This window comes from Balaenoptera ricei, chromosome 10, assembly GCF_028023285.1.
Source record: "Balaenoptera ricei isolate mBalRic1 chromosome 10, mBalRic1.hap2, whole genome shotgun sequence".
Classification (NCBI taxonomy): Eukaryota; Metazoa; Chordata; class Mammalia; order Artiodactyla; family Balaenopteridae; genus Balaenoptera; species Balaenoptera ricei.
The window spans coordinates 43441400-43468403 of NC_082648.1; the positions used below are offsets into that span (position 1 = coordinate 43441400).

The 27004-nt window shown below is 44.5% G+C and overlaps 1 protein-coding gene across 2 annotated transcripts; it reads right to left on the reverse strand.

The window, feature by feature from the left end:
• Positions 1-497: 497 nt before the first annotated feature.
• On the reverse strand, positions 498-26384 carry SMAGP (small cell adhesion glycoprotein). 2 transcript variants are annotated; one of them, XM_059935912.1, is made up of 4 exons: positions 26075-26384; positions 25102-25173; positions 1960-2040; positions 498-1261 (listed from the first exon to the last, which is right to left on the reverse strand). In XM_059935912.1, the coding sequence occupies exons 2-4, from the start codon at positions 25133-25135 to the stop codon at positions 1083-1085; spliced, it is 294 nt and encodes a 97-aa protein (XP_059791895.1). In that variant the 5' UTR covers positions 25136-25173; positions 26075-26384; the 3' UTR covers positions 498-1082. The 2 variants fall into 2 exon arrangements, with proteins under 2 accessions (XP_059791895.1, XP_059791896.1); XM_059935913.1 differs by lacking the exon at positions 26075-26384 and adding an exon at positions 25864-26024.
• Between the last annotated feature and the right edge of the window lie 620 nt (positions 26385-27004).

The following is a 27004-nucleotide window of genomic DNA, read 5'->3' on the forward strand; positions in this document are numbered from 1 at the left end:
ATGGAGGCAATATATTTAAGACCTCGAAAGAGATACAGCTTAATTCCAAAGTAAACAATACCTGAAGAGCTAATGATTTCTACCAAAACATTGTACCTTTTAAACATACCTCATTTTGAGACGAAGTTAGCTCCAAGAAGCCTCTCTGGGCTTGATATAAAGGGCACCGGTGGGAAAAGTGATAGATACCAGGTTGTTCCTGGTTCCCTCTGTGTGTACGCAGAATGGGTCTGGGAAATTCTGGCCCTTGCCAGGATGGAGGCTAAACAACTAATCCCCCAGGGTATGTTTCTAATGACACTCTTCTAGGACAAACCTCCCAGGACCATCTTTGTTTCAAGCCCCTGAGATTGTTCTGGGAACTTCTGAAACTTCCCTGGGGCCCCCTTTGCTTGGGAGAGAACACAGGCAAAGGAGTTAAGTGAGCAAAAGAAACTGTCAAAGTTTAAGCAAAGAAAAAGTGTAAAGGTAGTTATTTCTTACACATGAGAATCTGATTTCTGTATCAACGAAAGATTTTAATTCTGAGAAAAATAGCCTAAGAAGTCTGGCTTGCTGGGGAATATGGAAAGGAAGGGCTCAGATTAAGGGATGTGGCACGTTCATCAGGAGAGAGGTCTCCACAGTCTCCTGCCCCTCCTGGCCTGGCCTTTCACTGTGGTGTCCGGCCTCCGGGAAGAACTTCTATGGGACACTGTTTCCACTTGGGCTGTCACTAGGTGACCAGGTATGGGACAGAGGAGCATCCAGTGACCCCCAACTCTCCTCCTTCCCTTCGACCTGTGAAAAAAGTGAAGATGACGGGGCACATATTCCAGTGTTGCCTGGTACAGCTCAACCTCGCTGGTCAGCCAGAAGCACCGGCTGTATGACAAACGCCTGGCTAGAGACGTCATGAGCAGCTTTCTTCGTGTCCCCAGTCCCTGGCGTCGGTGATGTTAGCACTTGTGCCTGTGTCCCAGAAGGAGCTCAGTTCTGCCAATATCAGTCGATGCTTCTCACCGGTTTCAGATAAAACTTTCACCTAATAAATTGTGTGTTAGCACTGGAGCCTGGATAAGCTCCTTGGGGTCTGGGAACCATTAGATGAAATATTCCTCCCTCTCCCTGCCCTTGGCTGAGTTGCTCTCCATCTGGAGGATGGCGCCGGGCTCGCCTTCTGCAGGTTCGTAGGTGACGTAGCTGCCTTTGTTCTTGTACAGGTAAAAGAAGATCAAGATCACGACTGAGAGCAGGGTGAGGAAGACCACTGTGATAACAACTTGGAAAGGAGAGGGAAAATGCAGAGATGTTTCAGGATTGAGGACGTCTCAGTAACTCACAAGGTCCCCTGCATTACACGGTCCCCTCACTCTTGGTGAGGATCCTCCTGCTGAAGTTAACTAAGCGTCCACTTCCAAATCCATATTCTCCCACCAAGCCCGACTTCCTTGGTACATGATATCTGGAGCCTCTTTGTGCTTAGGGACACAAGGCTTTTGATTTCTGACAAAACTGAACTCCCTCTCAACTAGTTCCTGATGATTATGACAGAAACAGGAAGGAAGGAAACAGGAAATCGCTTATCCCAACAGGAAGGGTTTTAAAATTCATAGCCTCCTGTAGGGGTTTCTGATCCCTCCCATCCTCTTTCTCACCCACTCAACAAACTGCACACATCCTTATCCCTACCCCCATACTCAACTGTAGTGCCCATATGCACTGCAGCTATTTGTGGCCACCTCCCAACCTGTCATTTACTGGCGGCACCTCTGGCACGAAGCCTCTAAGAGTCTTTTATAACCTTGTGTGTGTGTGTGTGTAATACAACTTGCATGCCAAAACGAGCCCATTAATGGATTTGGTCTCTAATTTGTGGTGCTTTCCCATGTAGGGAAAATCCTGGTCTATCACATTGTCTCTGGAGCAGCAGAGCCCCTGAGCTCAGAAGGTCCCTTGATTTGGCTCAGAGCCTGTTACCTGCAATGAGTGCTGTGCTGGCTTCAGCTTCTGGGGACAGGGCCTCAGTGGCCTGTAGGATTGGGGTGGCCATCGGTTCTTCTGGAAAATTTAGCAAAGTGGAAAAGGAAATGGGGTGAATTCTTTTGTTCTAAAACACGTTTGTCCTTCAATTTCACTACCCCACCTTCTTCCCTAGTCAGACTTTTATCATTTAACTCCTATAGGACATCTGTATAGAAAAACCTGGAGAATAGAGGAGAAAACAAACCACCACCAAAGACGATAAACATTTTGATGGATTTCTGTCTGTCTAACATAGTGGTTAAAGTACGGGCTCTAGGGGGCTTCCCTGGTGGCGCAGTGGTTGAGAATCTCCCTGCTAATGCAGGGGACACGGGTTCGAGCCCTGGTCTGGGAAGATCCCACATGCCACGGAGCAACTAGGCCCGTGAGCCATAGCTACTGAGCCTGCGTGTCTGGAGCCTGTGCTCCGCAACAAGAGAGGCCGCGATAGTGAGAGGCCCGCGCACCACGATGAAGAGCGGCCCCCACTTGCCACAACTAGAGAAAGCCCTCGCACAGAAACGAAGACCCAACACAGTCAAAAATTAATTAATTAATTAATTAATTTTTTTAAAAAAAGTATGGGCTCTAGAGCTGACTGACTAGGTTCCAATCTGAGCTCTTTTACTAGCTGTGTGATCTTCAGAAAATTACCTAACCCCTCTGTGCATCAGCATCCTCATCTGGCAAATAGAGATAATAGTACCTACTTTATAGGGTTGTTGTGACATGTATTAAGTAATTCAATAAGGGTAAGCTATTATTAGGAATACATTTTTGCATAAATGAGATAAATGATAAATGTATATACATGTATATATCAATATATTTATATTATATGCCACATGCATTTCTTCACTGTTTTTACAAACTCTTTGTAAACGTTATTTTTTAATAATGAAATAATGCTCCTTCCCTTATTAAAACCCTTTTCTACGCTTCCAGAGTAAGCCCTGCCATTTGAAAGGTTCTGAAATAAGGCCTCTCCTACCCTAAAATATATCCCATATCTCCTTCTGCTATTGGTCTATCTGTCCTTCAGAGCCTGAAAGTCCCACTCCTAAAGTCACTACCCAGACTTCTAAGTGTTTCCAAAAGAAGTCAGGAAGCCCTTCAGTTCTCTCCTAGTTAGCATTTTAGTGTAGGCGTTTGAAAAGGTTAGTTACTGCAGGACAGAGGTATCCTGGGGAAAACAGTCTGACTGACCCTAAAATCACCCACAGGAGGCATCTCAGTATTCATTCAATAAATAATAATAGCAGCACTCATTAACTCTCTACTGTCTGCCAGCAGGAACAGCCTCCCCAGGAAGCAGGATTTGAGCTGGGGGCTGAAGCAGGGGTAGGAGTTTACAGGGTGAAAGGGGCGGGAGGTGGGGCACATTCTAGGCAGAGGGAAGAGCCTGGATCAAAGCTCCGAGATGAGAGGACCCAAAGGCCAGTGTGGCCGGAGCACAGGGCGTGAGCCTGATTCCTGTCTCTCGCCCGACACCTTCAGGATTCCATCCGGGACAAGGGAAATTCAGTCACTAGCGGTGACCTGGTGAGCCTGGGAGCGGTGCCAAGAGGGGTCAGTGGTGTTGAAAGACCTTCTCACACAGGCCAGGGGAGGCCTGTTGAGCCGTCCTGGTTTTGCAGGAAAAGCAGACGTGGGTTGCCTGGATCGCCACCCGGCTCCCAGGGCCAGGCCAAACCCTTCTCCACTCTTTCTTTAGGAGCGGTGATACAGTCAGCTACTTTGTGGCTTCGGGCAAATGGTTACATCTCCCGATTCATCCATCCATTCTCATCTGTAACCAGTAGGAACTATATTAACCAACTCTGCAGGGCTATTGCGAAGGCTAAGTGAGAAAACGTGCAGGCAAGCATCATTGAAAGGGAAAGCCGCTCTAGGTTTGAATCCTGCCCCAGCATAGTCCTAGGTAACCTTGAGGAAGTTACCAAACCTCTCCGAGCCTCAGTTTCTCTCCCATGCGTAAAATAGGAGTGTGGTAGGCAGCTTCTAAGATGAATCCTGATGGTTCCCACCTCCTGGTGTTTACATCCTTGTGTTAAGCCCCTCTCCCCGTGTGTCAGCTGGACCCAGTGACTAGCTTCTAACAAACAGAATACAGCCAAAGTGATGGGCTGTCACTTCTGAGATTATACTGTGACTTCCATCAAAGACAAGCCCTGAAGTTTATCCACCTGATCACTGCCTCAGACTGCTGCCCCTCACCATGCATGCTTTCCTCCCCCAAACGTCCTGGGGCTGCACACCATCTTCCCACCATTGATCTAGAGTTCTATACAGCTGCTCTCAGTTTTGTCTTTCTTAAACATTTGAGAACTTAAGATACACAAAGCACCGAGAAGAATAATGTATGTACAGAAGCTTCAATATAAAGATGAGTAAGATTCAGTTCAATCGATCAACAAGAATTTAGTTTGCACCTACCACGTGCCAGAGGCACTGTCATAGATGCTGGGCAAGCAGCAGTGATGAGGTTCATCAGGGACCAACCACGGAGCTGAATTTTAGTGAGGCTTCAGAGAACAGATATGTATGAGTCCTCGGAAAGAGAATCCAGGAGGGTAGATGATTCCTAGTTGGGAAATTCTGCAAATAATCCCAATTATAACAGCTGCCATTTGCTAAGTCCCTGCTTTGTGCTGGGCATTTTGTATACATAATTATTAATCCTTAGAATACCAACCACTTCACAGCAGGTGTTTTTAATTGCCAATGTGGACCCTGAGGCCCGGGAAGAGTTAAGTGACATCCCTCGTATTACACATGAAGGAACAGTGGATGGAGCCAAGATCTGAATCCAGGACTAGCCCCTCCAAAGCCCAAGCAAGGTATTTATACTAAGCCTTCCTAACGCTGTCCTCTTCTTTTTTTTTTCCAATAGGGAAAAAGAGGAAGAGGTAACAAAAGATAACTATGAGGCAGCACAACGAGCTTTCCAAAAGTGCAAGGTTTTAAAAGATATGGACATGGGGGCTTCCCTGGTGGTGCAGTGGTTGAGAATCTGCCTGCTAATGCAGGGGACACGGATTCGAGCCCTGGTCTGGGAAGACCCCACATGCCACGGAGCAACTAGGCCCGTGAGCCACAACTACTGAGCCTGCGTGTCTGGAGCCTGTGCTCCACAACAAGAGAGGCCGCGATAGTGAGAGGCCCGCGTACCGCGATGTAGAGTGGCCCCCGCTTGCCACAACTAGAGAAAGCCCTCACAAAGAAACGAAGACCCAACACAGCCAAAAATAAATTAATTAATTAAAAAAAGAATGCAACACAATTCTTAAAAAAAAAAAAAAAAAAAAAAGACATGGACAGTTGCGAAGAAAAACCAGAGGACCGCAATCAAATACAGACTGTTGCATTACAAAGAGTGCTCCTTTAATGTGAACTTGCTCACAGGCGACTGGTAAGCAGGTTATGATATCAGAATGATATCAGTCACGTTGGTTCATATGCAACCTCAAGCTTTCTACAACTGAAGAGTACATTTCATCAATAAGGACCTTAAGAAACATAAAATGCACTAGAAGTACCTTCCTTGGACGCAGTTATCAGTTGGTTTCCACTTATATTAAGCCATCTGGTGCTGCAGTAAGTACAAATGAAGGAGGTACAAAAAAAAATTACTTCTATACAAAAACATTAGAAGAAGGCAGAGCCATGTAAGAAATTTACCTCTATATGAAATCTACCTCTATGAGAAAACACTAGAAGAAGGCAGATCCTACATCAGATTTTTATTTTTGATGAAAATAATCTCTGTTGGAAGTTAAGTCTCTCTGGAACCAGCTTCTAAAAGGAGGAAGCACACTCCCCAGGGCACAGGGGGTCTAGGACGGACAGGGATTCAAGGTTCAATGTTGGTGGAGATTTAACTGCCAATATTTTAATTCAGACTGTTGTATTTTTAGGGTTCTCGTTACAAAGTTTCATAAGTTTTGAGTGTTCTGTCCCAATTCTGTCTTTCCTGTAAGCCCATTTCCAGTAATGTGATTTCAGAATGTGAATCTTTTCAAAAATGCACATAAAAAAAAATGCACATAAAGGTTAAAAGCAGAAACTTAGAAGAATAGTGTCAGGAAGCTCTATACAGCTCAAGTTGGCAAACACATTGGAAGGACAATTTAAAAAGTGTTATATCTGGAGCAAAAACAAGGAAATGGGCCAGGCTTGCTCTCTGGGCCTGAAGCTAAGAGATCGGAGGTAACAGAGAAACTAGAACTCTCCCAGCCCGTTTTGCCTCTGTCTCCTATCAAAGAGAATGATTTCTGCACTAAAGGAGAGCAGGAACCTTGGTGACGTGGGGAAGTGAGCTCAAGAGAAGGGACACAACCCAGAAAGCACCAAGCTAATCTAAAAGGGATCCAGGTAAGTGACAGCCAAGGGCACCGAAAGAACATGTAAATGGGATCGCTATTGATGATACAGGAGCTTCTGAGAAAGACAGAGGGGCCAGGAGCCTGAAGGGCCACAGAAAGAGGTGGATTCTGTAAACAACTGGTGAAATTGATATAGTTCCTCAGCAAAATTCTAGAACAAGTTATAAGGAACTGCTTTGGGGGTCCTGAACTTGAAACCACAAGCATTAAGAGTTAATATGAGACCACTATGAGCAAGCTGGGTCAGACAAGTCACACAGCCTTTTTAGACTGAGGTTCCAGGTTCATAGACAGAGAAATTAAAAGGCTGATTCAACAAGTATTTATGGAGTGTGTACTTTGTGCCAGGATCTGTTCAAGGCCCTGGGCATAGATTAGTGAACACAACAAGCAAAAACTCATGCCTTCACAGTTCCTTAAAAAACTAACCAGAATTATCATATGGTCCAGCAATTTTACTTCTGAGTATCTATCCAAAAGAAATGAAAGCAGGAACTCAAACAGATATTTGTACACCAATATTCACAGCAGCATTATTCACAATAACTAAAAGGTGAAACAACTCAAACGTCCATCAACAGATGAACAGATAGACAAAATATGGTGTATATATATACACACACAATGGAATATTATTCAGCCTTAAAAAGGAAGGACGTTCTGACACATGCTACTATGTGGATGAACTTTGAAGACATCATGCTAACTGAAATAAGCCAGTCACAAAAGGATAAATATCGTATGATTCCACTTGTCTGAGGTACCTAGAATAGTCAAATTCATAGAGACAGACAGTGGTCATCAAGAGCTGGGAAGAGGGGAGAATGAGGAGTTATTGTTTAATGGCTACCAAGTTTCAGTTTGGGATGATGAGAAAGCTCTAGAGAGGGATGATGGTGATGGTTGCACAACAATGTGAATGTACATAATGCCACTGAACTGTATCCTTTAAAATGGGAAATTTTAGGATTGGTTCAAGATGGTGGAGTAGAAGGACGTGCGCTCACTCCCTCTTGAGAGAACACTGGAATCACAACCAACTGCTGAACAATCATCGACAGGAAGACACTGGAACACACCAAAAAAGGCACCCCACATCAAAAGACAAAGTAGAAGCCGCAATGAGATGGTAGGAGGGGCACAATCACAATAAAATCAAATCCTATAACCGCTGGGTGGGTGACTCACAAACTGGAGAACAATTATACTAGAGAAGTCCACCCACTGGAGTGAAGGATCTGAGCCCCACGTCAGGCTTCCCAACCTGGGGGTCCAGCAATGGGAGGAGGAATTCCCAGAGAATCAGACTTTGAAGGCCAGCAGGATTTGATTGCAGGACTTTGACACGGCTGGGGGAAACAGAGACTCCATTCTTGGAGGGCACACACAAACTAATGTGCGCACCAGGACCCAGGGGGAAGGAGCAGTGACCCCATAGAAGACGGAACCAGACTTACCTGCTAGTGTTGGAGGGTCTCCTGCAGACGTGGGGGGTGGTTGTGGCTCACTGAGGGGACAAGGACACTGGCAGCAGAAGTTCTGGGAAGTACTCCTTGGCGTGAGCCCTCCCAGAGCCTGCCATTAGCCCCAACAAAGAGCCTGTAGCCTCCAGTGGTGGGTCGCCTCAGGCCAAACAACCAACAGGGACAGAACCCAGCCCCACCCATCAGGAGACAAGCGGATTAAAGTTTTACTGAGCTCTGCCCATCAGAGCAACACCCAGCTCTACCGACCACCAGTCCCTCCCATCAGGAAGCTTGCACAAGCCTCTTAGATAGCCTCATCCACCAGAGGGCAGACAGCAGAAGCAAGAAGAACTACAATCCTGCAGCCTGTGGAACAAAAACCACATTCACAGAAAGACAGACAAAATGAAAAGGCATAGGACTATGCACCAGATGAAGGAACAAGATAAAACCCCAGAAAAACAACTGAATGAAGTGGAGATAGGCAACCTTCCAGAAAAAGAATTCAGAATAATGATAGTGAAGATGATCCATGATCCAGGACCTTGGAAAAAGAATGGAGGCAAAGACTGAGAAGATGCAAGAAATGTTTAACAAAGACCTAGAAGAATTAAAGAACAAACACCGAGAAGAATTAAAGAACAAACAAACAAAGATGAACAATACAATAACTGAAATGAAAAATACACTAGAGGAATCAATAGCAGAATAACTGAGGGAGAAGAACGGATAAGTGACATGGAAGACAGAATGGTGGAATTCACTGCCATGGAACAGATTAAAGAAAAAAGAATGAAAAGAAATGAAGACAGCCTAAGAGACCTCTGGGACAGTATTAAACGCACCAACATTCGCATTATAGGGGTCCCAGAAGGAGAAGATGGAGAGAAAGGACCTGAGAAAATATTTGAAGAGATTATAGTCGAAAACTTCCCTAACATGGGAAAGGAAATAGCCACCCAAGTCCAGGAAGTGCAGAGAGTCCCAGGCAGGATAAACCCAAGGAGAAACGCTCCGAGACACATAGTAATCAAAGTGACAAGAATTAAAGACAAAGAAAAATTATTAAAAGCAACAAGGGAGGGCTTCCCTGGTGGCGCAGTGGTTGAGAATCCGCCTGTCAATGCAGGGGACACGGGGTCGAGCCCTGGTCTGGGAAGATCCCACATGCCGCGGAGCAACTGGGCCCGTGAGCCACAACTACTGAGCCTGTGCGTCTGGAGCCTGTGCTCTGCAACGGGAGAGGCTGCGACAGTGAGAGGCCCGCGCACCGCGATGAAGAGTGGCCCCCACTTGCTGCACCTAGAGAAAGCCCTCGTACAGAAACGAAGACCCAACACAGCCAAAAATAAATAAATAATAATTTAAAAAAAAAAAAAAAAAAGCAACAAGGGAAAAACGACAAATAACATACAAGGGAACTCCCATAAGGTTAACAGCTGATTTCTCAGCAGAAACTCTACAAGCCAGAAGGTAGTGGCACGATATATTTAAAGTGATGAAAGGGAAGAAGCTACAACCAAGATTACTCTACCCGGCAAGGATCTCATTCCGATTCGAAAGAGAAATCAAAAGCTTTATAGACAAACAAAAGCTAAGAGAATTCAGCACCACTAAACCAGCTCTACAACAATGCTAAAGGAACTTCTCTAAGTGGGAAACACAAGAGAAGAAAAGGACCTACAAAAACAAACCCATAAATGGTAATAGGAACATACATATCGATAATTACCTTAAACGTGAATGGATTAAATGCTCCAACCAAAAGACACAGGCTTGCTGAATGGATACAAAAACAAGACCCATATATATGCTGTCTACAAGAGACCCAGTTCAGACCTAGGGACACATACAGCCTGAAAGTGAGGGGATGGAAAAAGATATTCCATGCAAATGGAAATCAAAAGAAAGCTGGAGTAGCAATACTCAGATAAAATGACTTTAAAATAAAGACTGTTACAAGAGACAAGGAAGGACACTACATAATGATCAAGGGATCAATCCAAGAAGAAGATACAACAATTATAAATATATATGCACCCAACATAGGAGCACCTCAATACATAAGGCAACTGCTAACAGCTATAAAAGAGGAAATCAACAGTAACACAATAATAGTGGGGGACTTCTAACACCTCACTTACACCAATGGACAGATCATCCAGACAGAAAATTAACAAGGAAACATAAGCTTTAAATGACACAATAGACCAGAAAGATTGAATTGACATTTACAGGACATTCCATCCGAAAACAGCAGATTACATTTTCTTCTCAAGTGCACATGGAACATTCGCCAGGATAGATCACATCTTGGGTCACAAATCAAGCCTCAGTAAACTTAAGAAAATTAAAATTATATCAAGCAGCTTTTCTGACCACAACGTTATGAGATTAGAAATAAATTACAGGGAAAAAAACATAAAAAACACAAACACATGGAGGCTAAACAACACGTTACTAAATAACCAAGAGATCACTGAAGAAATCAGAGGAAATCAAAAAATACCTAGAGACAAATGACAAAACACGACGATCCAAAACCTATGGGATGCAGCAAAACCAGTTCTAAGAGGGAAGTTTATAGCAATACAATCCTACCTCAAGAAACACGAAAAAACTCAAATAAACAGTCTAACTTTACACCTAAAGGAACTGAAGAAAGAAGAACAAACAAAACCCAAAGTTAGTAGAAGGAAACAAATCATAAAGATCAGAGCAGAAATAAATGAAATAGAAACAAAGAAAACAATAGCATAGGTCAATAAAACTAAAAGGTGGTTCTTTGAGAAGATTAACAAAATTGATAACCTTTAGCCAGACTCATCAAGAAAAAGAGGGAGAGACTCATATCAATAAAATTAGAAATGCAAAAAGGAGAAGTTACAATGGACACTGCAGAAATACAGAGCATCCTAAGAGACTACTACAGGCAACTCTATGCCAATAAAATGGACAATCTGGAAGAAACGGACAAATTCTTAGAAAGGTATATCCTTCCAAGACTGAACCAGGAAGAAATAGAAAATATGAACAGACCAATCACAAGTAATGAAATTGAAACTGTGATTAAAAATCTTCCAACAAACAAAAGGCCAGGACCAGATGGCTTCACAGGTGAATTCTATCAAACATTTAGAGAAGAGCTAACACCCATCCTTCTCAAACTCTTCCAAAAAATTGCAGAGGAAGGAACACTCCCAAACTCATTCTATGAGGCCACCATCACCCTGATACCAAAACCAGAAAAAGATACTACAAAAAAACAAAATTACAGACCAATATCACTGATGAATATAGATGCAAAAGTCCTCAACAAAATACTAGCAAACAGAATCCAACAAAACATTAAAAGGATCATACACCATGATCAAGTGGGATTTATCCCAGGGCTCCAAGGATTCTTCAATATAAGCAATCCAATCAACGTGATACACCATATTAACAAATTGAAGAATAAACACCATATGATCATCTCAATAGATGCAGAAAAAGCTTTTGACAAAATTCAACACCCATTTATGACAAAAACTCTCCAGAAAGTGGGCATAGAGGGAACCTACCTCAACATAATAAAGGTCATATACGACAAACCCACAGCAAACATCATTCTCAATGGTGAAAAACTGAAAGCATTTCCTCTAAGTTCAGGAAGAAGACAAGGATGTCCACTCTCACCACTATTATTCAACAGTTTTGGAAGTCCTAGCCACAGCAATCAGAGAAGAAAAAGAAATAAAAGGAATACAAATGGGAAAAGAAGTAAAACTGTCACTGTTTGCAGATGACATGATACTATACATAGATAATCCTAAAGATGCCACCAGAAAACTACTAGAGCTAATCAATCAATTTGGTACAGCTGCAGGATACAAAATTAATGCACAGAAATCTCTTGCATTCCTATACACTAACAATGAAAGATCAGAAAGAGAAATTAAGGAAAAAATCCCATTCACCACTGCAACCAAAAGAATGAAATACCTAGGAATAAACCTACCTAAGGAGGTAAAAGACCTGTACTCAGAAAACTATAAGACACTGATGAAAGAAATGAAAGATGACACAAACAGATGGAGAGATATACCATGTTCTTGGATTGGAAGAATCAATATTGTGAAAATGACTATACTACCCAAAGCAATCTACAGATTCATTGCAATCCCTATCAAATTACCAATGGCATTTTTTACAAAACTAGAACAAAAAATCTTAAAATTTGTGTGGAGACACAAAAGACCCTGAATAGCCAAAGCAATCTTGAGGGAAAAAAAAACAGAGCTGGAGGAATCAGACTACCTGACTTCACACTATACTACAAAGCTACAGTAATCAAGACAATATGGTACTGGCACAAAAACAGAAATATAGATCTTTGGAACAGGATAGAAGGCCCAGAGATAGACCCATGCACCTATGGTCAACTAATCTATGACAAAGGAGGCAAGGATATACAATGGAGAAAAGAGAGTCTCTTCAATAAGTGGTACTGGGAAAACTGGACAGCTACGTGTAAAAGAATGAAATTAGAACCCTCCCTAACACCATACACAAAAATCAACTCAAGGGCTTCCTTGGTGGCGCAGTGGTTGGGAATCCGCCTGCCAATGCAGGGGACACGGGTTCGAGCCCTTGTCCGGGAAGATCCCACATGCTGCGGAGCAACTCAGCCCGTGCGCCACAACTACTGAGCCTGCGCTCTACAGCCTGCGAGCCACAACTAGTGAGCCCACATGCCACAACTACTGAAGCCCGTGTGCCTAGAGCCCGTGCTCCGCCACAAGAGAGGCCACTGCAATGAGAAGCCCATGCACCGCAGCGGAGAGTAGCCCCTGCTCATCGCAACTAGAGAAAGCCCGCGCCCAGCGACGAAGACCCAACACAGCCAAAAATAAATAAATAAAATAAATAAGTTAAAAAAAAAAAATCAACTCAAAATGGATTAAAGACCTAAATGTAAGACTGGACACCATAAAACTCTTAGAGGAAAATACAGGAAGAACACTCTTTGACATAAATCACAGCAAGATCTTCTTTGACCCACCTCCCAGAGTAATGCAAATAAAAACAAAAATAAACAAATGGGACCTGATGAAATTTAAAAGCTTTTGCACAGCAAAGGAAACTATAAACAAGACGAAAAGACAGTTCTCAAAATGGGAGAAAATATTTGCAAACGAATCAATGGACAAAGGATTAATCTCCAAAATATATAAAAGCTCATGCAGCTCCATATTAAAAAAAAAGAACCCAATCAAAAAATGGGCAGAAGACCTAAATAGACATTTCTCCAAAGAAGATATACAGATGGCCAAGAGGCACATGAAAAGCTGCTCAACATCGCCAATTATCAGAGAAATGCAAATCAAAACTACAATGAGGGGCTTCCCTGGTGGTGCAGTGGTTGGGAGTCTGCCTGCCGATGCAGGGGACACGGGTTCGAGCCCTGGTCTGGGAGGATCCCACATGCCGCGGAGCAACTAGGCCCGTGAGCCACAATTACTGAGCCTGCGCGTCTGGAGCCTGTGCTCCGCAACAAGAGAGGCCGCGATAGTGAGAGGCCCGCGCACCGCGATGAAGAGTGGCCCCCGCTTGCCGCAACTAGAGAAAGCCCTAGCACAGAAACGAAGACCCAACATAGCAATCAATCAATCAATCAATAAAATAAATAAATCTTTTAAAAAAACAAAAAACAAACAAAAAAAACTACAATGAGGTATCACCTCACACCAGTTAGAATGGGCATCATCAGAAAATCTACAAACAACAAATGCTGGAGAGGGTGTGGAGAAAAGGGAACCCTTTTGCACTGCTGGTGGGAATGTAAATTGATACAGCCACTATGGAGAACAGTATGGAGGTTCCTTAAAAAACTAAAAATAGAATTACCATATGACCCAGCAATCCCACTACTGGGCATATACCCAGAGAAAACCGTAATTCAAAAAGACACATGCACCGCAATGTTCATTGCAGCAGTATTTACAATAGCCAGGTCATGGAAGCAACCTAAATGCCCATTGACAGACAAATGGATAAAGAAGATGTGGTACATATATACAATGGAATATTAGGCATAAAAAGGAACGAAATTGGGTCATTTGTAGAGACGTGGATGGACTTAGAGACTGTCATACAGAGTGAAGTAAGTCAGAAAGAGAAAATCAAATATCGTATATTAATGCATATATGTGGAATCTAGAAAAATGGTAGAGATGAACAGGTTTGCAGGGCAGAAACTGAGACACAGATGTAGAGAACAAACGTATGGACACCAAGGGGGGAAAACAGGGGGGTGGGGGTGTGATGAATTGGGAGATTGGGATTCACATGTATACACTAATATGTATAAAATAGATAACTAATAAGAACCTGCTGTAGAAAAAATAAAAAATAAAATTCAAAAAAAATAAAATGCAATAAAAAAAGGTAAATTTTATGTTATGTATAATTTTACCACAACTTAAAGGAAAAACATTTTGTCATATAATTTACATCATGCGGGGGGAAGATGGACAATGAACAGGTTAAAGAAGTAAAAGATATACTATATTAGATGCTGGTTAGTGCCATACAGAAAATAAAATCAGGAAGGGGGATAAGGAGTTGGGATGTGGATAGGGGTGGTGAGGGAGTGTCCCTGATGAGGTGACTTGAGTAAAATAAACACCTATAGAAGGAGAGGGAGGCAGCCATGAGGAGACGTGGGACAGGAACATTCCAGGCAGAGGGAACAGCAAGTTCAAGGTAGGGCCATCAAATAATATTGAAAAGCACCTGGGGCCGTCACAGGCTCAGCATGTTAAAGATGCATCATGGAGGTCACTGGGAAGGAGCAAGGGGGAGCGGAGGAGCAGGTGAAGTCGAGGGGGCTGTATAAGAGGGGTGTTGAGGTCATGGAAGGCCTTTGGCTTTTTCAGTGAGTGAGATGCAACCCTTTTAGAGGTTTTTGAGCAGAGACTGGATTTACATTTCAAAGGGGTGCTTCTCAAACTCTGCAGTGCATAAGAATCTCCTAGGGAGCTTGTTAAAATGCAGACTATAGGGGCTTCCCTGGTGGCACAGTGGTTAAGAATCTGCCTACCAATGAAGGGGACACGGGTTCGAGCCCTGGCCCAGGAAGATCCCACAAGCCGCGGAGCAACTAAGCCCATGCGCCACAACTACTGAACCTGTGCTCTAGAGCCCACGAGCCACAACTACTGAGCCCGTGTGCCACAACTACTGAAGCCCGCACTCCTAGAGCCCATGCTCTGTAACAAGAGAAGCCACTGCAATGAGAAGCCTGCGCACAACGAAGAGTAGCCCCCACTCACTGCAACTAGAGAAAGCCCGCACGCAGCAACGAAGACCCAACGCAGCCAAAAATAAAAAAATAAAATAAAAATAAAATAAAATAAAAATATGAAAAAAAATGAAAAAAAAAATACAGACTATGGTTCATTAAGTCTAGGGTGGGGCCTGAAATTCCAAAGACTGCCCTTTTGAAACACGGAGACCACCATGTTGTATGGAAGACCAGTCTGGCTCACTGGAGGATAAGAGGCCACATGGAGGAAAACTGAGGCACCCCCAGCTCAGCCGACAGCCAGTACCAACTGGCAGACATGTGATGCAGGTCATCTTGGACCTTCTAGCCCAGTGGACCTTCCAGCAGATTGCAGCTGCATGAGTGAGCACTGGTGAAAACAGCAGAGGAGTGGTGCCCAGCCAACTCCCAGAATGGTAAGAAATAATAAATTGCTGTTGTTTTAATTCACTAAGTGTTGACGTGGTTTGTTACACAGCAATAGGTAATTGAAACAGAAACTGAGTTTTAAAGCATCTCTTTGCGTGTGGACAACGGGCTGTGAGAAGGTGGAGACAGGAGGAGAAGCAGATTATACCCAACACGTGGGCACAGCTGAATCCACCCAAAGGAGGGAGTCTTTTTCTAGTTTGCACAAAGGCACTGGCTGGGTCTAGCAGCTGTCCCGTGAGAAAGCGGTGGGATTCTGGAGACTTCTCGGGTGGTCCAGTGGTTGAGAATCCACCTTCCAATGCAGGGGATGTGGGTTCGATCCCTGGTCAGGGAACTAAGATCCCACATGCTGCGGGGCAATTACTGAGCCTGCGCACTGCAACGAAAGATCCCACATGCGTCGACAAAGATCCCACATGCCGCGACGAAGATCCTGCGTGCTGCAACTGAGACCCGATGCAGCCAAATAAATGAATAAATAATTTTTTTTTTTTTAAAAGAAAGTGGTGGGATTCTGGATATATTCTGAAGTTAAGGCTGAGGATGTGGGGTGAAGTCAAGGATAACACCAAGGTTTGGGGCCTGGGTAACTGGAGGGAGAGAAGGCCTGCTGTTATCTGAGATGCGAAGCCTGCAGGTGGAACAGGTTTAGAGGGGAAGATCCAGAGTTCAATTTTGGACATGATTGCAGACATCAAGACTGGAATTTGGGGGAATTCACTGGTGGTCCAGTGGTTAGGACTGCGCTTTCACTGCTGAGGGCGTGGGTTCAATCCCTGGTCAGGGAACTAGGATCCCATGAGCTGCATGGTGTGGAAAAAAAAAAAAAAGACTGGAATTTGGGGAAGAGGTCTGGATTGGAGATTTTAAAAGTCAGCACCTTTACAATCATGAGACTGAATGAGATCACCAAGGGAGTAAGTACAGATAAAGAGGACCAAGGACTGAGCCCAGGGAGGAAACAGCAAAGGAGGCTGAGGAGTAGCAGCCAAAGAGATCAAGTACAAGGACCACCAGGTTTTCCCACAGAGGTCATGAGTGACCTTGACAAGAGAAGCTTGGTGAAGTGCTGAGTATAAACCCCTGGTTTAGAGTGGGTTCAGGAAAAAAAGAAAGCAACCTAAGTGTCAATTGACAGATGAATGGATAAAGAAGATGTGGTATATATATACATACACATACACATACACACAGACACACATGCATGCACGCACACACACACACAATGGAATATTACTCAGCCACAAAAAAGAATGAAATAATGCCACTTGAAGCAACATGGATGGACCTAGAGATTATCATACTAAGTGAAGTAAGCCAGACAAAGACAAATATGATACGATATCGCTTATATGTGGAATCTAAAAAAAAAAAATAAATGAACTTATTTATAAAACAGAAATAGACAGACAGACATAGAAAACAAATTTATGGTTACCAAAGGGGAAAGGGGGGGGAGGGGTAAATTAGGAGCTTGGGATTAACAAATACACACTACTACCTATAAAATAGATAACCAACAAGGACCTACCATATAGCACAGGACACTAAACTCAGTATTTTGTAATAACCTATAAGGGAAAAGAACCTGAAAAAGAATAGATATATATGTATATGTATAACTGAATCATTTTGCTGTACACCTGAAACTAACACAACATGTAAATCAATTATACTTCAATAAAATTTTTAAAAAAAGAGAAAAAAGGGAAGGAAAGGCACTGAAGGCAGAATATAAACTCTTTTTTTTTTTTCTGTAAAGTTGAGCAGGGAAATAGGGCTATAGCTGGAAGGGGAAGAGAGTTCAAGTTTTTTTTTTTTTTTGCTTTTTTTAGATGGGAGAAATGACAGCCTGTTTATGTATGGACAGGAATGACTCAGATGAGAGGGAACAATTGACGGCTGGAGCCATGTCCTTGAAGGGATGGGACCCAGTGCACGGATGAAGGGATTGGCTGCAGACAGCAGAGATCGTTCATGACTAATGTGCACATGAGCACGGAGGTGGGCAGTAGGTAGATGGGGGCAGTGGGAGACTTTGGCAGTTCTCTTCTGAGAACTTTAATTTGCTCCAGAAAATAGAAGGCCGTGTCATCAACTGAGAGTGAGCATGCAGAGGGGGTTAGATGAGTTGAAGGTGCTGCCTGAATAGCCAACGTCTCATCCCAGAACCGTGATAGAGTGTTTCCAATATCCCTGTGGAGTAACACAGCCTGGCTTTATTGAGGACTAAGCTGGGTAGGGACTTCCCCGGCAGTCCAGTGGTTAAGATTCCACCTTCCAATGCAGGGGGCGCGGGTTCTATCCCTGGTCGGGGAACTAAAATCCTACATGCTGTGCAGCGTGGCCAAAAATTAAAAAAAAAAAAGGACTAAGTGGGGGGAGTAACTGGCCATCAGGGAATGAAGTGATGCCAGTCTAAACAGAGCTTCTTCTTCCACTGGGATTTGACCTTAATTCTTTTTGAATTGATATTATTATGTCAGACCATGCCAGGGCCAAATTAAGGCCTTTGTGTAATTCAAAATAAAAATACAGACTTCCCTGGTGGTGCAGTGGTTAAGAATCCGTCTGCCAATGCAGGGGACATGGGTTCGAGCCCTGGTCTGGGAAGATCCCACATGCTGCGGAGCAACTAAGCCTGTGGGCCACAACTACTGAGCCTGTGCTCTGGAGCCTGCGAGCCACAACTACTGAGCCCACATGCCACAACCACTGAAGCTCACACGCCTAGAGCCCGTGCTCCGCAGCGGGAGAAGCCACCGCAATGAGAAGCCTGCGCACCGCAATGAAGAGTAGCCCCCGCCCGTCTCAACTAGAGAAAGCCGGCGCGCAGCAATGAAAACCCAACACAGCCATAAATAAATAAATAAATAATAAAAATAAATAAATTTATTTAAAAAAATTAAAAAATAAAAATACTAAATCACAAGACAGATATAAGAAAGTCCAATAATACATTTTCCCTTTATGGTAACAACTCTTGGCTTTTTTGTTTGTTTTTAAAATATAGTGAGGGAATTCCCTGGCTGTCCAGTCGTTAGGACTCTGCGCTCTCACTGCCGAGGGCCCGGGTTCAATCCCTGGTCGGGGAACTAAGATCCCACAAGCCAGGCAGCACAGTCAAAAAAAAAAAAAAGTGAATATTAAATCCTTTGTGAGAGCTTTTGTTTTGGTGTTCTGCCTTATTGGTGCCTTCCACACAGGCTTAGTGTGGAAGGGTTTAGTGTCCTTTGGGTAAATACAGACCCCAGTAGACCCAGGGAAGGTTCAACAAATCTGTGGACTCAAAGTTAGAGGGGCAACTAGTAAGCTGCTAAACAGAGATTTAAAATGACTGGAGAAATTGGCCAAACTGAACAAGATGAGAATTCAACACACACCTTGCTCTTAGGTCCGGGAAATCAACTACTCACAAATAATGGGGAAGCCACAGCTTAGCAGCATCTATAAAAGACTTACAGTGGGATCACTAGAAATTCACCGACACTGGAAGAATAGAACCCAAAATAGCAGCAAGAGTGATAGGAAGGTCGTAGAATTTTGGATACTTTTTATTTTCTTTCTTTTCCTTTATCTGCCAAATTTCTTAGGATGATAATGACTTTTATAATCATAAAATATTTAAAACTTGCTGTTATTTTAGGCACCATGAATATAAATGTGGTCTCTACAACGGCATCAACAGTGCAGCCCTACTCTGCACTACTCCTAGGCCACTGATTTGCATCTGGGTGCCAGTTTTGAGCTGAGCAGCCAACACAGTGAATGGCTTGGAAACCGTATCAGATCAGGAAAGCCTGCAAGAGAAAGCTGAGTGAAAACTTAGTTGGGGATGGAGGGTTAGGACTTGAATGCTGTCTTTGAATATACCAACGATGACCTGTACAAGAGGACTAATGGCAGAAACTAATGGGAGATGGATGTCTTCCCCAGAGAACGAAGAGCAAAACTGGGCAGATGCTTCATGGGGAACTGGAGAGAGAATTCCAGCACAGAACGGGTAGTTGAACTATCTGACCCTCAGGACCTGTCTCAGCCTTAATGTTAGAATTTTTATAAATTGAAAATGTTCTATCAGAATTCTCTACAAAATAAAATTTTCAAACTGGTGAACTCTCAATGAAGTCTGTAGTTTAGTTAACAGTATCATACGAATGTTGGGACTTCCCTGGTGGTCCAGTGGGTAAGAAGACTCTGCACTCCCAATGCAGAGGTCCCGGGTTTGATCCCTGGTCAGGGAACTAGATCCCACATGCATGCCGCAACTAAGAGTCCTCATGCTGAAACTAAACATGCCACAACGAAGATCTCGCGTGCCGCAACTAAGACCCAGTGCAGCCAAAATAAATAAATAAATATTTTTAAAATAAATAAATTAAAATTGAAAAGAATAATGCATTAAAAAAAAAAAACAGTACCATACCAATGTTAATTTCCTGGTCTTCACAAATGTACTGTGGTCATCTCTATCGACGTCAAATGTACCAAATGACATTTGAGGAAACATGGCTGAAGGGTACACAAACTCTCTGTACTATTTTTGCAACTTTTCTATAAATCTAAAATTATTCCAAAATAAAATGTCTATTAAAAAATCAAAAATTTAAAAGAATCTAAAAAAGAGTGGATAACTGATTCGCTTTACTGTACAGCAGAAACTAATACACCATTGTAAATCAACTATAGTCCAATAAAAATTTTTAACAAATCAGGGACTTTCCTGGTGGTCCAGTGTGTAAGACTCCGTGCTTCCACTGCAGAGGACATGGGTTCGATCCCTGGTCAGGGAACTAAGATCCTGCATACCGTGCAGCAAGGCCAAAAGAAAAAAAAAAATCAAGAATTTGAATTCTATTCCACACAGAAGAGGTTTTCTCAGACTAAAAGTCACAGGGTGTCCGAGCTAATGAGCTGGAGCCTTCGGGCTTTATGTATCAGAACGGTAATCTATATTTATGACTTACAGTTTGCAAAACATACATTATTTTATCTCCACCCCAAGAATGTGATGTAAGTAGGGTTGATATTATCATTATGTACAAGCCAGAAAATTGAGGTAGCTCAGCAAGCTTCGTCAACCAGCCCACCGTCACTCAGTGGTTGGCCCAGCCAGGCTTTAAATCTATCTCCTCACTTCAAGGTTCTTTGCAACTTCTGGAACCATCCCTGCTCTGCCTCCAGCTAAACATTTTGTTGACGTGTCCACTGGGTTTGGTTCTCAGAGTTTTATTGCAGGATGGGTGTTCACTAAAGCACTGTTTGCAAGAGTGACACATATCTGAATGTCTATCAGCAGAGGAATGATTAAATAAATGACAGGTCATTCATTCTGGAAATAGTACACAGTTGTTAAAAAGAATGTGGTAGATCTGCAATTACTGGGACAGAATATGTGGTTAGACGAAAAAAGCAAATTGCTAGGGCTGTATGTGTTATGTGATTACATGTCTGTAAAAAAAAGTAAAGTAAAATAAAACTATAAACATATATATATACACACACACACACACACATAGAAAAAGTCTAGAAGGTTATTCCCTGAGGGGCATGTAATAGTTTTGTAATGAAAGAACAACAACAACAAAGTAAACTAAGTTCAGAACGTGGCATACAAGGGGAGAAATGGTTTACAGCTCTCCCCCTATTATCTCCTGTTCCTACCCCATTTCTCTCCTGTCTCCTCTTCCAAACAAAGGAATAAAGTTACTTTGGGGACTTCCCTGGCAGTCCAGTGAGTAAGACTCGGTGCTCCCAGTGCAGGGGGCCTGGGTTCGATCCCTGGTCAGGGAACTAGATCCCGCATGCATGCCTCAACTAAGAGTTTGGATGCCACAACTAAGAGTCTGCATGTCGCAACTAAGAAGTCTGCCCACCGCAACTAAAAGATCCTGCATGCCTCAGTGAAGATCCCGTGTGCCACAACCAAGACCCAGTGCAGCCTAAATAAATAAATAAATAAATAAGAAAGGCAATATACTAAGGAAAGAAGAAATATTAAAAAAAAAAAAGAATGTTACTTTGTTCCTTCCCTTCTCCGGCTTAGAAAGACTGTAGCACCTATTTTCTTTAAGGAGGGAGGCCTGGGGCTGAGGACCACAAGATTTGAGATTTGAGGCTCCACCCAAATCCTAACCTACAGCAAATGAACTTCAAGATCTATTTGGCTCACTCACCTTTTTTTTTTTTTTTTTTTTTTTTTGTTAACCTAGATACTGGTTGGTTTCTTTGTGGCCCTTGTTCCTGGGCTAAATCTCTTATCACTGAGGCATCAGATCCTTTGCCACCTGAGTCTGACAACCTATTTATTTGCTCTAGCCCTGCCCAGCAAAGGGCGGCTCCCCCAGTTCTCCTTTCCATGGGAACCCGCCCTGGAATTCTGCTCCCTTTCTCCTTCCTTCTCTTTCATGTGCCCCAGCCATGGGGTGGAGTGGCTGAGAGCAATATACCATGACGGAAAGAATACAGGACTTGGCACAATATCCTGCCTCTGCTATTATTAGCTGCACGACTTTGGGAGAATTTCTTAACCTCTGAAAATTTCTTAACTTCCCTGAACCTCAGTTTTTGCTTCTGTAAAATGAGAATGAAACGTGCTCACAGGGTTGTGACGAGGAATAAGCGAGATGAACAACACTGAGCGTCTAATCTAGAGTGAGGACAACCTAGGATGTAGCTAGTGTGACTACATGGCAAGGGATGGGCTTTACCCAGTGGGGTGGGCAGAGCGGACAATGCCTATTCCACCCCACTCTCCTTCCAAGAGGGCAATTTATGCACTAGGTACAGCAGGCAACGCACCTAGGGTCCACCATACTTCTAGGGGCCCATGAAAATGTTTTTTAATGATCTTAATTTCTTTTAAAATCAGAAGAAAAAATTGAATGTTAATGTCAAGGAAATTATAATATTGTTATATCAATCAATTATAAATATAACCATTAATAATTTTATTGTATATTAATATTGTATTCTTCCTTATACCAACATAGTTGTAAAATACAATTTTTAACATATTACCTTTTTAAATGGAGGAATGGGCCCACAAAGGCAAAAGTGCCAAGGGCCCCTGAAAGTTCTAATGTGGCCCTCACTTTCAGCCCTCTTAAAGGATATCTCCTTTAGGAGATCTTTATAGATTGGGGCAAAGGGATGTGAGAGGGCATAGGTGGGGAGGTGGGGAAAAGACATGCAAGACCCTCAATGATCCCATTCTTCAAAGTACAAGCCCTCACCCTGTCTGTAATTTCTCCACTTCTGTCCCTGAACTTACATTTGCTTGGACCCAGTGGGTAGAGGACTATATGATATGTCCTAAAATACCACTCCACTCATGTCATTTGTTGGGTTGAAAATGTAAACATATGACTCAACAACAACAAAACCAGACAATTGAAAAATGGGCAAGGACTTGAATAGACATTTCTCCAAAAGATATACAGTTGCCAATAAACACATGAAAAGATGTTCAACATCACTAATCATTAGGGAAATGTAAATCAAAACCACAATGAGATACCATTCACACCCATTAGGATAGCCGCTATTAAAAATCAGAAAATAACAAGTGGTGTCAAGGATGTGGAGAAATTGGAACCCTATGCATTGCTGGTAGGAATGTAAAATGGTATAGCTACCCTGGGAAACAGTATGGCGGTGCCTCAAAAAATTAAACAGAATTACCACACTTCTGGGTATATACCCAAAAGAACTGAAAGCAGGGACTCGAAGAGATATTTGTACACCCACGTTCACAGCAGCAGTATTCACAACAGCCAAAAGGTGGAAGCAACCCAAGTATCTATTGATGTATGAGTGGATAAACAAAATGATACACATTATATACATATAATATTATTCAGCCTTAAAAAGGAAGGAAATTCTGACACATGCTACGAAATGGATGAGCCTCGGAGATGTTATGCTAGTGAAATAAGCCAGAGACAAAAGGACAAATTTTGTATAATTACACTTATACTAGGTACCTAGTCAAATTTATACAGATAGAAAGTATAATGGTGGTAGCCAGGGGCTGTGGGGAAGGGGGAATGAGGAGTTATTATTTAATGGATACAGAGTTTCAGTTTGGGAAGATGAAAAAGTTCTGGAGATGGATGGTGGTAACAGTTGTACAGCAATGTGAATATCACTCAATACTTAATACCACTGAACTGTACACCAAAAAATAATCAAAACGGTAACATTTATATTATGTTTCTCTTACCACAAAATTTAAAACAGAATGTATATAGTTCTGCTTTTGTCCCAGTCCTAATTTCTCAGCTGCCCAAGAAAGCATCACCTCTCTTCCCTACAGGCAGGTTTATTCTGGAGGTCCTCTGCCCTGTCCCCCAGAATACCCTCCAAGGTAAGCACAGTCTCTGTAGTTTCAGAAGTGGCGGCGCTACCTTTATCTGGAATCCCTGCTGCACCCCTCTTTGCCTGTATAAACCTCACCCATCCTTCAAGGGTAAGGGCTCCATCCCTTCCCCACTCATGAAGCCTGTACTAACTAATCTAGACGGCTACCCATTTCTCCTTTTCTTATCTCCAGCAGACAACTAAGGGTCTGAATTGCTACATCACCAGTCACAGAGGACACTGCCTTTGACTTCCCCTGGGGTTCTCACTCACGTGTTTCCACATCAGTAAAGCAGAGAATGTCTGTCCTAATGACAAATGAGACCGCATATGGAAACAAAGGTGTATAGACCAACCAAGGTTTTGTTCCTCCCTTACCCTAATTAACATGTAATGAAAACAACCAATGAGTATCTGATGGTTTGTCCAGCTCAGCTTGGTTATGAAATGTAAGGTAGGAATTCATTCTCATTCTCTTTTTTTTGGGAATCCATTCTTAATGTGAAGGGGAAAGAGGGGGATCCCTGACTAGGGAACAAGGGTAACAATAGTTCCGGGAAACAAAGGATTTTTGATGCTGGAGTGAATCATAAGAGGAGTGGAATTAGAAAGCAGGCAGAGGGACTTTCCTGGCGGTCCAGGGGTGAAGACTCTGCACTTCCAAAGCAGGGGGCACCGCGGGTTCGATCCCTGGTGGGGGCATTAAGATCCCACGTGCTGCAGAATTCCTTTCTAGGAATAGGTGGGCTTTTCTAACAAGCACCCAGTAATAATAACCGATGTTACTGAGTGCTTGCTAGATATGAGACACTGTGCTAGGTGTTTTACATGGATTATCTCATTTAATCCTCACAAATAAGGTACTATTTCCCCCGTTTTACAAATGAGACTGGAGCTTAGAGGGTAGCTCACAAGGTCACAAAGCTCTAAGTAGTAGTACCAGGAATTGGTCCAGGTGCATGAAACTTCAGATTCAAACTGCACTAAAGTGTGCACGCTGGTTGCCTTCTGCTTCCTCCCAGGACCTTTTCTGGTGTGAGGCAGGTGGAGAGTAGTGGGAGTCTTCCCACCTGGGCAGAGGGCTCAGGGAATTCCAGGACTGGGCTAGGGTGGGGCAGTTGAAGTGGGAAAGGCCTTCACCTACCTCCTGGAGAAGGCGTGGTTGGGAGGCTAGTCATCTCGGCAGGTGGACGGGCACCTGCAGGGAGGTGCAGATCTGTAGGAAGAGGGACAAAGAGCGGAATGAGGTGGATAGGCCCATGCCTGGGGCTGAAGACGACTGGAAATCCCAGGAAAGCCTTTGGTGCCAGGTTTTCCTGAGTCCCTTCCCCAACTCTCCCCCCGCACCCCCCGCCCTATTGAACGTCTATCCGGGGATCCTTTCATTGGGCCACCACATTCACCTAGGAGGTTTCTCAAGGCCTGAGAAAGTTAGGTAGATGTATGCAAATTAGCAGCGGACCCAGTTTCACCCAGGCGAGGTAACAGGTCCCCGGTTCTCTCCCAGCCCGCAGTCTGGGGGGGGAGCCGTCCACTAGGTGTCAGGAGAGCGCAGGGAGGTCAGGCCCCCGGCCCAGGCTCGGGGCCGGCGCGGGGGCAGCGGCGGGGCCGGGCCGGGGGGCCAGGCGCCGGGCACCGGAGGGAGGGTCGTCAGTCGCCCTCTGGCCCGCCCGAGACGGCCAGTTGTCGGGGCTCGGCCCTCCGCCCCCAGTGCCCCCTCGGTCGTCCGCTGCAACGTCCGCGCGGTCTACCGAGCCCCGCTGGCCTGGCCCCCGCGGCCGCCCACCACCGGCCCGGCCGAGACTCTGGCACCCTGGGGCCCTCGCCGCGTCCGCGGACGTCGGGGCTCGAGCCCGCGGCACCGCCCCCCGCGCCCTGACCCCGGTCCAGAGCCCTCCTGCGTTACCCGCGCCAGGCAGGGCTCACTGCGCTCCGAAGGCGGCCCGTCCCAGGCACCGGTTCCGAGCCGCCGCGACGGGAGGCTCCAGCCGAGGCCCGAGCTCGGCCGCTCTCGTTTTCAGTTCTTGACGCGGCCTCGGCGGCTGCAGCGTGAGTGTGGGCGACCGGGCTCGCCTGGCCCTCCGGCCCTGCCCGGGTCCCCACCTCCGCGTGCTCACCTTACCAGTCGGACGGGCTGCAGGGGAACGGCAGGCGCCGCGTCGCGCGTCCTGCTCAACTCGACGGGGGCGGGAACCGCAGGCACCGCGGGGACCCGCCGGGGACCCAGAGCTGAGGAAGCAGCGCAAAGACGCTCCGAGTTAGCTGCCGAGGCCGGCCGGGGGCGGGGGGGCGAGGGGGCGGCCGGCTGGGTGGGACAGGAAAAGAGGAGAGAAACCGCCCTCTGCAGGTTCCCTCTGCCCGCCGGGCCGCCTCAGCTCCCCCGGGAGGAAAGGCTGCTTTTCCTTCTCCGATTGTCACTTTACTCTCCATCCGGAGCCGCTTCCTCCCCCGCCTGCCTCGAGGCACGGGAGGGCACGGGATCAGAGTGAGCCCGGAGCTAATGGGATGTGTCCTCTTTCCCCGCCATCGACGTTATTTGAATTTTCAGCAAATGTGGAAAATTACATTTACTTGCGTTTGCATATCACTTACGTAAATGCGTCTGTATCCAGAAGCTTGGAACATAAGCTAACTTAGTGGGCACACCCCGGGCCGGGGAGCGGGGTGTGAGGTGGGGAGAGGAACGTTGCCCCATTCGGATCTTCCTTGCCCGAATTCATCTGAGGCAGCGTAGTGTAGAGGTTAAGAGCATTGTGGACTTTGGACTCAAACAGTCCCAGCTCCACTGCTTCTTAGCTGTGTGACTTTGGGCAAATTACTTAACATCTCTAAAAGCTGTTCCCTCATCCCTGAAATGGGGGACTGAAAAATCATGCCGTTTCATAGCGTGGTTCTAGCACCTGGGAAGCACATCAATTTAACTACTAATTAATGCCATACTTTAGTCACCTCTTGACTCGCTTCTTTCTGGCAGGAAATGTTGCCAAATTAATGAGGAACTCAATGAGTAAGGATGTAAAGTATAAACACAGGCTCTGGAATCTGCT

Coding starts and splice junctions, on each gene's coding strand:
- SMAGP (XM_059935912.1), bottom strand. CDS start 25,135: ATGACTAGCCTCCCAACCACGCCTTCTCCAGGAG. Junction 2,041..25,101: donor AACCACGCCTTCTCCAGGAG/GTAGGTGAAGGC, acceptor TAAATTTTCCAG/AAGAACCGATGGCCACCCCA. Junction 1,262..1,959: donor CAGCACAGCACTCATTGCAG/GTAACAGGCTCT, acceptor CTCCTTTCCAAG/TTGTTATCACAGTGGTCTTC.